This window comes from Idiotropiscis lumnitzeri, chromosome 3, assembly GCF_059441095.1.
Source record: "Idiotropiscis lumnitzeri isolate Australia: NSW breed Sydney's pygmy pipehorse chromosome 3, RoL_Ilum_1.0, whole genome shotgun sequence".
Classification (NCBI taxonomy): Eukaryota; Metazoa; Chordata; class Actinopteri; order Syngnathiformes; family Syngnathidae; genus Idiotropiscis; species Idiotropiscis lumnitzeri.
This window is the reverse complement of record NC_142393.1, coordinates 9,406,002-9,418,033: the sequence shown is the minus strand read 5'-3', so window position 1 is coordinate 9,418,033 and position 12,032 is coordinate 9,406,002. Positions and strand designations below refer to the sequence as shown.

The 12,032-nt window shown below is 40.3% G+C and overlaps 1 protein-coding gene across 4 annotated transcripts in view; it reads right to left on the bottom strand.

Annotated features, from left to right (window-relative positions):
* The window catches only part of fbln2 (fibulin 2), a 29,043-nt gene extending 17,011 nt beyond the window's left edge, over positions 1 to 12,032 (bottom strand). For 2 of the 4 annotated variants that reach the window (XM_088291923.1, XM_088291925.1), the window contains exons 1-3: positions 11,841 to 11,902; positions 8,962 to 10,274; positions 1,268 to 1,382 (exon numbers count right to left, since the gene is read on the bottom strand). In XM_088291923.1, coding sequence (XP_088148049.1) covers positions 1,268 to 1,382; positions 8,962 to 10,274; positions 11,841 to 11,842 — 1,430 coding nt within the window. In that variant the 5' untranslated portion in view covers positions 11,843 to 11,902. The other 2 variants (XM_088291926.1, XM_088291924.1) reach the window with 2 other exon arrangements.

Below are 12,032 nucleotides of genomic sequence, written 5' to 3'. Positions count from 1 at the left end.
TGGCGGGCCACATTGGGTTCTAAAATTTGACACAGGGGCCGGACCAGGAGCAGATGGATGGAGTATTTTGGTAACCTCACCTCATCGGAGAAAAAAAATTAATTACATTTTAAATGAAAGTGAACAAAAGCATTACAACAATATATATGTCTTTGAAAAACCACAGTATTTTGAAAAAAAAACAAAAACATTTTATGCATTTAATTTTTTTTCAAGTTCAGCGGGCCGGATTTAGCCCACGCCTGCTCTAAAAAGAAAGACAATTTGTATTCGGAATTTTGTTGGAACCACGACGAAGAAAGAAAGTTGTTTGCTCCAAAAATATTTGCTGGGTTGTTATAATATTTAGTTGAATCTCCCAACTTTGAAATTTATCAGTTTGTTGCCTTAGTATTTTGATTTCAGTCAACTTTTCTAAAGAGTGTATTACTTCCAATGACCAAATCCACTGCAACTTTGAGTTATGGACAATTGAGTTTGTTACAAAAAAACAAAACAAAAAAAAACCATATTGACATGAGAATTTATATGGTTTGAACTTTTATTGAACCCCACCATTGAAGGCAAGTCAACCCCCTGAAAAATCTTCGCAATGATATGTTCTATGTGCCCTCACCAGTCTAAACTTGGCATTCTGATGAATTATTATCGAGTTTGTGGAGTAGGAGTTGATCAGCAAAACCCAACCATTTTCAGCCATCTCAGGGGGCGGCCATTTTGATTTGATATAAAATGCCATCACAGTTGCTCAAGGCTCAGGTAACGACCAATCACGGCACTCCTGTTTTCGGAAGTTGAGCCATGATTGGTTGTTAGCTGAGCCCTATGCAACTGTGATGTCATTTTCAGTCAACAGAAGTAACAAAATGGCCGCCCCCTGAGATGGTTAAAATGAGCTGGAATTTACTGCTTTACTCATATTCCCCAAACACAATATTAATCCGAATGCCATGTTTCAACAAGTGAGCCCGCATAGAACATATCGTAGCGTCGCTGCGAGGCTGAGACACTCTCAGCGTGCTTTTTGGGGATGACTTCCTCGTTAAGATAGCGGTTAAAAACAACTACCGTTGCTAACTTTGTAGCGCTATCTCACATTGTTTCCATAGATGTCAGTTGTAATGTTTTTCCAACATAAAGTACTGTTTTGGGCTAAAAAAAAATACGAGATGTTATTTTTTTTCTTATTGTGAATCCATGTTGGCACATGATGTATCCACTCAAACTAACTCAAAAGTTAAAAGTTCAAATGAGGAGAAAGACTCACCAGCAGATGGACTGTCTGTCTTGAGTGGGTGGATCCATGTTGTTGCAGTGGCCATTAACTGAAGCCCATTTTGCGCCGGTCTCACAGCAGACTTCCACCACCTCTATGACTGACACTGTAAAACAGCAGCACACAGTTCCACATTTTTTAAATATTCGGTACGAATGGTAGTTCAGGTGAAAGAAGGTGCTCATTCGCATAGCTTCAGTAAAATCCCTCAGAAATCTTTGATGCGGCAGTAAATGTCATAGCACACTAAGACAAGCAGGCACATTTTGTTCTCAGGTTTCCTCACCCTCACATTCACTTGGCAGCGAGAAGCATGAAACCTGCTGAAATTACATTCAGAGCAAAATTGTACTTATTTGCAACATCTGGGCTAATCAGCGCAGGAGCGGAGGAAAGAGTAACACATTAGCACTTCCTTTCAAACTGGGTCAAGGAGCAGACGAAGCAAAAACACATTATCCAGTTTACCGGCAAAATGTGCTTTTACATCGCAGAGCATTCCAGCTTTGAAAGCTGCCCAGGTGCCTTTCACAGGCAACATAGTATGAAATATATTGGTTTAAAAATGATAAAGTATCAGAGTATTTATTTTTTCTGCTGGTTTTTTAGTCTGGGCTTTGAACCGGCACCGAGTTGGATTGGCTTGCCCCAAGAGGCTTGGTAAGTTTATGCGAGCCAGTTGGTCTTCCATCCAAGTACTAAACATGCGAAGCTTCAGAGGCTGATATCAGACTGGAATGGGCACATAAATGTGTAAAATCTAAAAATGGTTATTCAAGTACATAAATCATTATTTTCTCACATTTTGGCCCATTTTTTGTCAGATGATATTTTGAAAAATAAATACAATAAAGATGGCTCAGGATAAAATAACTTTACAATTGTTTTTGTTTTAATAACCGTTGGCCACGACCGGTGAATATTTTCTGGGTGGAATAAAGGTAGTATTTATGCTCCGCAAAACTAAAGTCATGCATTTATTCATTAATCTATCACACTAAAATAATCATAATGGCAGCTCCAAATGCATGTAGGAAGTTTGCAAATGTTTGCCTGTCTTAGGGCAGCTCTGCAAAGTAGTGGTTAGCACATCTGCGTAAAAGTCAAGAGGTTGTTAGTTTAAACCTCAGCAGGGACCTTCCTGTGTGCATTTGGCATGCTGTCTCCATACTTGCTTTTTTATTTCACATTTTAGTCCACAGCATGACTTGAATCTTGGTCCTTAATTGGCTCCAAAGCTCAAGTCACTACATAGGAGCTACTGCAGACTAGTGTCTGAAGCATATATACCCCCAGAGCCTCCAGCTCACCCATGAGCCTAATGACAGTATATAAAATGGATGGATGCCTCCCAGAGTAAAAGTATTCGTTCTATCAACCAATTTTTTTGGTCATACGATGCTACAGTCTTTTCTGATATCAAGTATGGACTGCAAACATGAACTACAAATTTTAATCCCAATTGCAATAATAATAATAAAAATAATAATTATATATATATATATATATATATATATATATATATATACACACATATATATATATATATATATATATATACATATATATACATATATATACATATATATATATACATATATATATATGTAAATACACATATATATACACATATATATATACTCATATATATATATATATATATATATAAGGGCTGCTCGATTATTTAATAAAATTTAAAAATAAAAATAAATAAATAAACATTTATTCAATAATCGTGATTATTTTTGTACTAATTAGGATCCATATTTACTCGCTATACATTCTTCAATAGAACTTTTGTAACATTTAAATAAATAATTTTAATCTTTCTACGTATTCTTGATATACGGCTCTTGCTTTGCATGGTTGAACGGTTAGTCCACGTGGTAATTTCAAATTCCTTTACACAATGATGCCCGTTTGTAATGCAGTACAGGGTGGGATCAAAGGTCACAGGTCAGATATTTGTTCAGATTCAATGAATCTTTGATGATATTATGGACCTAGTAATCTAAAAAAAAATTAAACGCTGAGAACCGTTCTTAAACTGTTGGCCTATTTGCTCACGCAATTGTTTGGTCACAAAGTAGTAAACCTCACCCCGTTTATGCTTGTGAACAACCGAGCCTTTTTGGAGATTCTCGTTTGTACCCAATAATGGCACTCGCTTTTTTCCAGTTAACCTATTCACCTTTGGAATGTTCCACACAGGAGTGTGCTTTTTTTTTTTTTTTAACATTCCTCAACTTTAACAGTCTCTGGTTGCCCCTGCCCCAGCTTGAACGTGTTGTAGGTATCAAATTCAAAATGAGAAAATATTTATAGTTTATAATAATAAAAAAAAAGAAAAAAAACATCAGTTTCAACATTAAAGAGATTGTCTTACTACTATACTATAGTCAATTGAATATAGGTTGAAACGGATTTGCAAATCATTATAGGTGGTTTTAATTAAGTTTCGCACCAGCTGCCAACTTCATTGGAATTGGAGTTTTTGTATACAAAGAAAGAGGAGTGAAGAATCTTACCAAAACCCTATCCAGTAATAATGAGCATTACAGTATTGAGTTACAGACGTGAACAATTGTTGGTACCCTTCTGTGATTGAAAGAAAAGCCTCCAAATTATCACAAAAAACTGGCAAAAAATAGAATTAATACAAAATTAATGAAAATAAGGCATTGTATTATTTTTATGGTGGAAAAGAAGTGCCTTAAAAGGCAAACAAATAAAAATGGCCTGGAAGCAAATCATGTCAAGCGCATCACTTCCATGCAACATTTTGAAAAAAAAAAAAATGAGAGGAGTTGCTTTAATTGGCGAATCAATTTGGCTGTATTCCCGCCCACAACAGTACTTAATGCCATTTTGAAACGCGCTGAGAAAATACCAACGCCTAGTCTGTCCCGCCCCTATGCACATTGAGACCCCACCTGCCAGATTTGCACTGGGCAGGAAAACAGAACCCAAAATGTTATTGCATACGTTTTTGAGGCAATCACTGCAATAAAGAGTGTGATGTTTTGTTCTTAGCAAAATTGTTGGTTCCTTTTTATGAAGAAAGACAAGCCCACAATTGTCACAAGGACATTTTCCCAGAGGCATTGGAGCTTATTATGCATTTCAGCTGTCATCAGTTTCAAGTTATCTCAGTGATGATTGTGGGTGCTTTATTCTTTACCGAAAGGGTACAAGGATTTTGCCTTTGAGGGCAGAATGAGTAGCATCTCTCGTCTCCAAACCTGTCATCGTATTTGTCTATTAGTGAAAAGTACACCACATGCTTGCCTCTTGTCCAAATCCAAACCAGTGACATCAGTCCGGTGGAAAATATGTAGGAAGAATAGCAAACAACACGTGCAGCTCTCAACATGTCGGTAGAGTCATAAAGTCATCCACAAGCCGAACTTGAAAAAAATGAAATGAATCAACCTTGTTAATGTATTATTTTCTAAATACTGTGAGATATGTTGTTGCAATTCTTTTGTTCACTTTTATTTAAAAATATATTTTTTTTCTCCGATGAGGTGAAGTTACCAAAACACTCCATCCATCTACTTATGTCAGTCAAATTTTAGAACCCATTGTGGCCCGCCAATCAAAAAGTTTGCCCACCCCTGACTTGCCATATAGTTGTAGTGGGTAGAAATCCAACATTTTAACAAAAAGGCTGATGACTTATCCTCTCAGATGGGTGTTTGAGAAGGCGAAAAAACCCAAAATTTTTGCAGTTTGTTCGTATAGTTAAGTTGAAGGTAACAAAAAGATTTTCTCACCTTCAACATCCGTATTTATAGAGACTCAATCTCGTGCTTTCTGAAACATTTCATCATTGTCCGACATCAGATGCCTCTGACATAACAGGGCGGACCACCCTGCAGTCAGGATGACTTCATTTCTACATCGCCAGTTTATGTTTTGATTGACAGCTTTTGTCTTAATCTCTTGGAGAATCTTAGCCAAGAATTATGTCATTCATCTTTTTTTTTTTTTAAACGAATAACGAAAGGGCTAAAGTAAATTGATGTGAGCTATTAGGAGTTGCCATAGGCTCTGATGGTTGCACACCGCATCCCCCAATCCAATTACACCTCCTTGCGGTAAGGTACCCTTCACCCACCAGCAGCCTGAAGAAAATGGCAAGGCTAAACTGACATTCATTATGTTTCAGATAGCACACAATTATACTGCAGAAACTCCCTTAAACGCAGGCTACACATAGCTTCTCTATTAGGCATTATAATAGTACTGTCAAAAGGCACAAGCGCTTTAACTAATGGCAAAAAAAAAAAAAAGGCAGAAAAATCCCAAGCTTAGTAGTCAGTGTGAAGAGGGTTAAACTAAGGCGGACATTTTGCACCTTTTTACTGTCTTGCGATCCTGTTTTCAAGGTACTGATGTGGGAAAGGGATTTAAACCCACAAATTCGCCATCTTCAGAGGTAATCTAAGCGTTATAACAGAGCCAGAATGTCATTGCCATGCCTGCAGAGCTGTCTGTGCAAATGTGCACTTGGGACACGGCAATGTGCTGCTTCGTTGAGTTCTTTCTGAAAGGCAAATAAATCCTGTTGTGCCGCTGATGCACCAATTTACCAGCAAGTTTGTTTGAATGCGGCTACACGGTTAATACACTTGTTGATTCATAGTTGCTGCAAGCCTTTAAAAGTAACACATTGTTAACACATTAACAGTTGACACTACCGCACAGCTAAATTATTTTGCGCATTAACAAATAGGAGCACACTGTTAACTTCTGACTCAACGCCAACCAGCCGAGCTATTTCATGGCGGAACAAGAGCACAATGTTAATCTAATAGCCACAATTCGTTTCTGTCCAGACAAAAGGCGGACAAAATGCAAACACATGCTCACGCATTTCTGGAGGAGGCTAAAAGGAGGCTAAAATTGCCAGGAGCCAACACTCTGACACAAGCGGCTCCAAAGGCTGGAGGAAAACCTGTTACATGCTGTCAAGACTAATCGTGCAGTGAATTCTTGGAGCATGTGCGTGGTTATTTCTCCAAAACACAGGTTGAATTCATTTGAAATAGCTCAACGTCTGCTTAGAAAATTAAGATTCAATTGGTTTAGTATGTTCAACTAAAAACAAAATATTCCTGTTATTTAACCTTGCTTCTCATTTCCTCTTTGTCCTCGATCTATTCCAAGGTCTGAATCCAAACCAGAAAGCAGGAAAGGCACAGTCTAAGCACCAGATGTCTTGATTTCGCTATGCGTGGAGCCCAACGAAAGTGTGTCGTTCATTATTTTATTAATGTAACAAATACGACGGCACAGTGGCCGACTGGTTAGCACGATGGCATCACAGTGCGGAGGTTGTGGGATCCTACCTGTGTGGAGTTTGCATGTTCTCCCCGTGCCAAAGACATGCATGGAAGGTTGATTGAACACTCGAAAGCAGGTGTGGGCAAACCTTTTGTTTGACGGGCCACAACGGGATCTAAAATTTGACAGAGGGGCCGGACCAGGAGCAGAAGGATGGAGTGTTTTGGTAACCTCACCTCACCGGAGAAAAAAATAAAAAATAAAATAAAATAAAATATATATATATATATATATATATATATATATATATATATATATATATAAATAAATAAATAAATAAAACTCCCAAATGTTGTGACAATGGTAATAACCAATTTTATGTATTTTATTTTACCTCACTGCCAATATTGAAGCCTCAGCCAAGTGGGGCTTGATAGCAGAGTCAAACCTGATCTGGTTGGGTTTAAGTGACAGTGGGTATCCAAGTGAAAAGGTAATAAGGAAGTGAGCTTACGTGGAGGTACGCTTCAGTTGAGCTAATTACTGGTAAAGTAGCAGCCTTACGGGAGACAAGTAATCACACCGGCTCTGTAGGGAACTGTGAGTTGCGTCTGGCAAATCAAGTCACTACAGTGGCCTCATTCATCACATCAAGTCTCATGCCACTTTGCAGGTACAACCCCCAAGAAATCCAACACTAAGTCCAGCCCAGCATCAGAAGTGAGCACTCCCAACCCCCTTTGCTCCTGAGCTTATTCGGGATCTCTTTGGACAGCGAGGACAAATGAGCTTGCTGGGAGTGTAACACATTTTTTTTGGATAGGACTATTAGAAAGGGCATCAAATGCACAACATTCGAAATTTAACAGCTCAAAACCCAAATTAAGGATGTTTTTTTTTCCCCTGGGACTGTCCTGCGCGCCAAAAATGAGTACTATTGCCTCAAGATGAATTCCATCCTCATGCAAAAGTGTAACATGGAAAAGCGCACACTTGAGTCAGGCGTGACATGGCCTGTAGCATTCCCTAAGAGAGCGCAAATAAAAATGAACATTTCTGACTTTCAGACATCAACTTAACACCTCAGAACCAACTTGACGCAGCTCTGCAAGTTCACCACCTCTGAGATGAATTTAACATGTGTTGTACATACCTACGAAGGCCAGGTGCTGAAAGAAGCAGGGCTGACAGGCCCAGGCAAAAAAAAAAAACAGACACTTTTCAAGTAAGTTGCATAGAAAATGGAAAGTATATACATATTACATTTTACTAGAAACATCAAGGAATTTACTTTTAGGCAATTAAAAAAATTTGAAAAATGCACCGGAAATTTGGTTCCAGTAAAGAGAGTAAAATTTGAGAGTCAAATACTCAGCATAAAATTCTAGGAGGGAGTTTATCGAATTCTCAGAGGAATTTTAGGCTGAATTTACATTGAATATTTTACTCTTGGGCGGCATGGTGGATGACTGCTTAGTACGTCCGACTCACAGTTCAGAGGTCCAGTGTTTGGTTCCGGCTCCGGTCTTCCTGTGAGTTTGCATGTTCTCCCCGTGCCTGAGTGGGTTTTCTTCGGGTACTCCGGTTTCCTCCCACATTCCAAAAACGTGCATGGTAGGTTGATTGGACACTCTAAATTGCCTCTAGGTGTGATTCTGAGTGTGACTGCTTGTGTGTCTCTGTGTGCCCTGCGATTGGCTGGCAACCAATTCAGGATGTCTCCCGCCTACTGCCCGAGAACAGCTGGGATAGGTTCCAGCACGCCCGCGACCCTCGTGAGGCGAAGCGGCTCCGATAATGGATGGATGGATGGGAATTTTACTCTCAAATGTTACTCTGTTTACTGGAACCAAATATAGTCTTTTTAGAGTAAAATGTACTCTCTGAAATTTCCTGTCTACCGTATTTTCAAGACTAGAAATAGCTCTATAGTCGCACCAGAAGAAGATAAAAATCTATGTACAAGTCGCCATTAAGTTTGAAATTTTTGGTGAAATTTATTTAACAACAACGGAGACCAAGAACAGGAGTGCTCGGACTCGCACCCAAAATCCCCCGTTCCCTAATCATGGGTGCATTCGGAAATACGCTCTGAGCGCATGTAAATAATCTTCCCCACCCAAGTTTTTCCCAGCGGTAGATAAATGCTATCTGAGGAAATCACACTTTTCATGCTCAATTGTATCGCTTTCCCTGGCCCGCTGCCAGTTTGAATCGAGTGATTATGAATTCCCCTTCAAAAGTCCGGAAGTGAGACAACGCATGTGTCACATGAATATGTCACAATAGTTAGCAACTCCACATTGTCCTTCCTGGAGCTCAAAATGACCACATTGTATTTTGTACTTTGACGTGTCATATTTCAACAGACAAAGAGAAAGGAAAAAAACACTTACCTTCCATCTCGCTATTTACATGCTGGGGTTGGTAGTTGGACAGATTTTGAGGTTGTCTTTGGGGCTGCTGTCCATCCTCCCTCATCTTGATAGGCGTCATCCTGGTGGGCTGGAGCTGGATTGTGCGCTGCGAGTCCCATTCCTCCTCACCAGGAGTTTCCCTGTGCTCCACTGAGACTTGTTCTCGTTTCTCAAGGCTGCCAGAACGGAGTATGTCATCATTCCTGACAAGACTCGGTTTGTGGTGGCTAAAACGCCTCTGATCCGTGTTGTGTGTCATATCTTGTACCGAGGTTCTTGTACCAACGTTTCCTTCACTACCCTGCCGGTTCTCCAACATCACTTTCTGCGTCGTTGTCGTCCAAAGTGTTGATATTTCTGTTGGAGTCGTGGTGATTGCTGGATCCTGGTTCCGAATGTCGTCATCCTCAGTGGTCTTTTCTGCTTCAACTATTTTTTGTGGATCCCTCAGCGCGCTCCTTCTGTCATCATTTGAGGTGGAGCTTGATTCAGTTGTTGGTCGAGCCACATTTTGGATCGGGGAAGATGTCGGCTCAGTCTGTGAGTAGTCATAATCTTCCGCGCCAAAACTGGGTGGATCTGGCTTATAGAGTGGGAGAGTATTTCCCAGCACTAACTTGTTTCCTGAGGCATGGCTGTAAGGGTCTTTCAAAGGTTTCTCAGTTGTTGCAACCTGTGTGGGCTTATTAACACTTTGGTGGTCGCAGGCAGGAACAAGCGAGCACATGAGCTTCCCCCCCTCATCCGGACAGTGGCAAAACTGACACTGGTCGATCTGAAAGGTGTGTCCTGCTTCAAACTTCTTGTTGCCATGGCTACATCCAATTTGGCCACATTGCGGACATCCATCTGCAGGCTGTAAAATCTCAATGCAGTTAGGGGAAATTTCGGGGCACTCCATAAAATGGCAACTTATCGTCCCTCCTCCCTGAGGACAAGCACACTCAGTGCTTCCGAAATCCACAAAGTAAGATTCCCCCTCCGGGACTTTCCCTTTGCGGAAGCCTGCTTGGACGCAGTCGTAGTACTGGTAACCTTCACAGGAGCAGCCTATTTGTGCACAGGTGGGACAGCAGGCACCTGTGTCTCGGGCGGTTTCAATGCAGTTATGCAGAACTGGGCATTCCACACCTGTGCAGTCCTTCTGGCTGAGGCATGTGTGCATGCATAGCAGGATCCAACACAAACACAAAACAACTCTCTGTGCATTCATTTTGTGTGTCGAGGTAGAAGACAACGTTGGTTTTTCAGGTGGTTCCGGGTGAAAAAAAAACCAACGTGTTTCTGTTGGCCTGTGGAAATGAAAAATGGTGATATATTAATTGGCGTGAAAAATACGTTGACACAATCGTTAAGTTTTACAGACTGCCAAGTATTGTTTTCTCTCTGTCTAGATTTTTGTACCATGGGGGTGACAAGTCATGATTTATATTTGGAACGCATGTGAATCTGAAACAAAAGGTGAGACTCGCAGGGAAATGTGTGCAACAATAACAGCAAAAAAAAAAAAAAATCATCAGCTGCTTGTAAAACAGTACCAAAAAAATAAAAAGTTACGACACAACAAATCATCGGATCGCGTTCTCTCGGGAGCAGCTCACATCTGAAAGTGTTTCAAAAAAAGTTTACATGGCCTGCACACCCAGCATGTCATGTTCAAAGTCATGACCTCTGTTAGCAATACATGCGTTTGGTGTCTCAGATGTTTTCCTTCGCATGTGGATTGTCTACAGGTAGGCAATGTGAGAGTAAATGATGTGACTACAAATCAGAGTGCCTTCGGAAGACCAGCTGTTTTCTATTTTGCTTTCCCTGTATGTTTCTTTGGCTGCTGGTATTTGCGCGGGCTACTAAAGACAACTGTGACATTTCATCTGAATAGACGTGGACCATAAAATCTACATTTGCTCAGAGTGACTGTATAGTTGTAGAAGCAGCCTTATTTCACAAGTTCTTATGTAAATTATTTGTTGTGACAAACGTCAGAAACAATCTTGCCTATTGATCATTAAAGCATGGAGATGTTGGAAAAAAAACCAGGTTTTAACAAGTTTTTAAAGGCCCAGTCCAACACAAGACATACAGTGTATTTTTTTTTTCCTCTTCGAGACAACAGGTGGTAATGTGGTTCATTTAAGGAACACAAAAATCCAAACCTTTAATTACAGTATGAATATCTGTTGGTCACCAAAGTGATTTTCATGTCATTAAAAATATACGTCACATCTGTTTCGCGACGTTAAGTCACTGTGGAACATAAAAGCGCCCCGCTGCTGCAGTCCCATTTCGGGAATCAATGATGTCTTTGAGCACAGCGGGTACGAAATTATTTTACCAGATCTCCTGCTTTTTAAAAGGCACGTGGCCCTTTGCTGTGGCGCCTTCCTGCGGTGAAAGAAGAGCTAAAAAAAAAAAGACCAAAACAATCGTCACAAGTATTGAAATCTTGTCATTTCTTCTCAATCAGGTGGAATGAACGTTAAAACGGAGACTTGCATGAGTTTTTCTCTGCAGTCCCACGGCCAAAAGCTGAACTTTAACCCCAGTCGATGCAGCGCGTGCACGTATGGGCACACGCACAACCACACGTGCAAACCTTGTTTGGGCTTTTTAATTACTCAAACATAGTAGCTTGTACTAAAATAATTTTTTTAAATGCTGGCTGTGGATTTTGTACGTTACTAGAAAAGGGTCCTTTAAACAGAAATGTTGAAATTAAAAAAAAAAAAAAAACGGTAAATGTTACTTTACTCCTCAGACTGCGGACATTTGAGCGCTTTTAACAAGTTCATAACTAAGCATGCAATGACTAGATGGAACGTAACAGGGTAGCAAATATAAATACAATAATTCCCCACATTGTTGTTTAAGTCCCGTCGCAAAACGCAACACGTCTCCCGGTGCACAGACTGCTTCGTCCTACCTTGATCCCGATCCTGCAGAGCTTCCGTGCTTCTGAAAGAAACTTGCGCGTAAAAATGTGAGCGAGCTCAACTTCCGAGTAGACTGGGAGCGCCCTCGCTTTTTTTTTCTTAAGGGAGGAGAGGAGA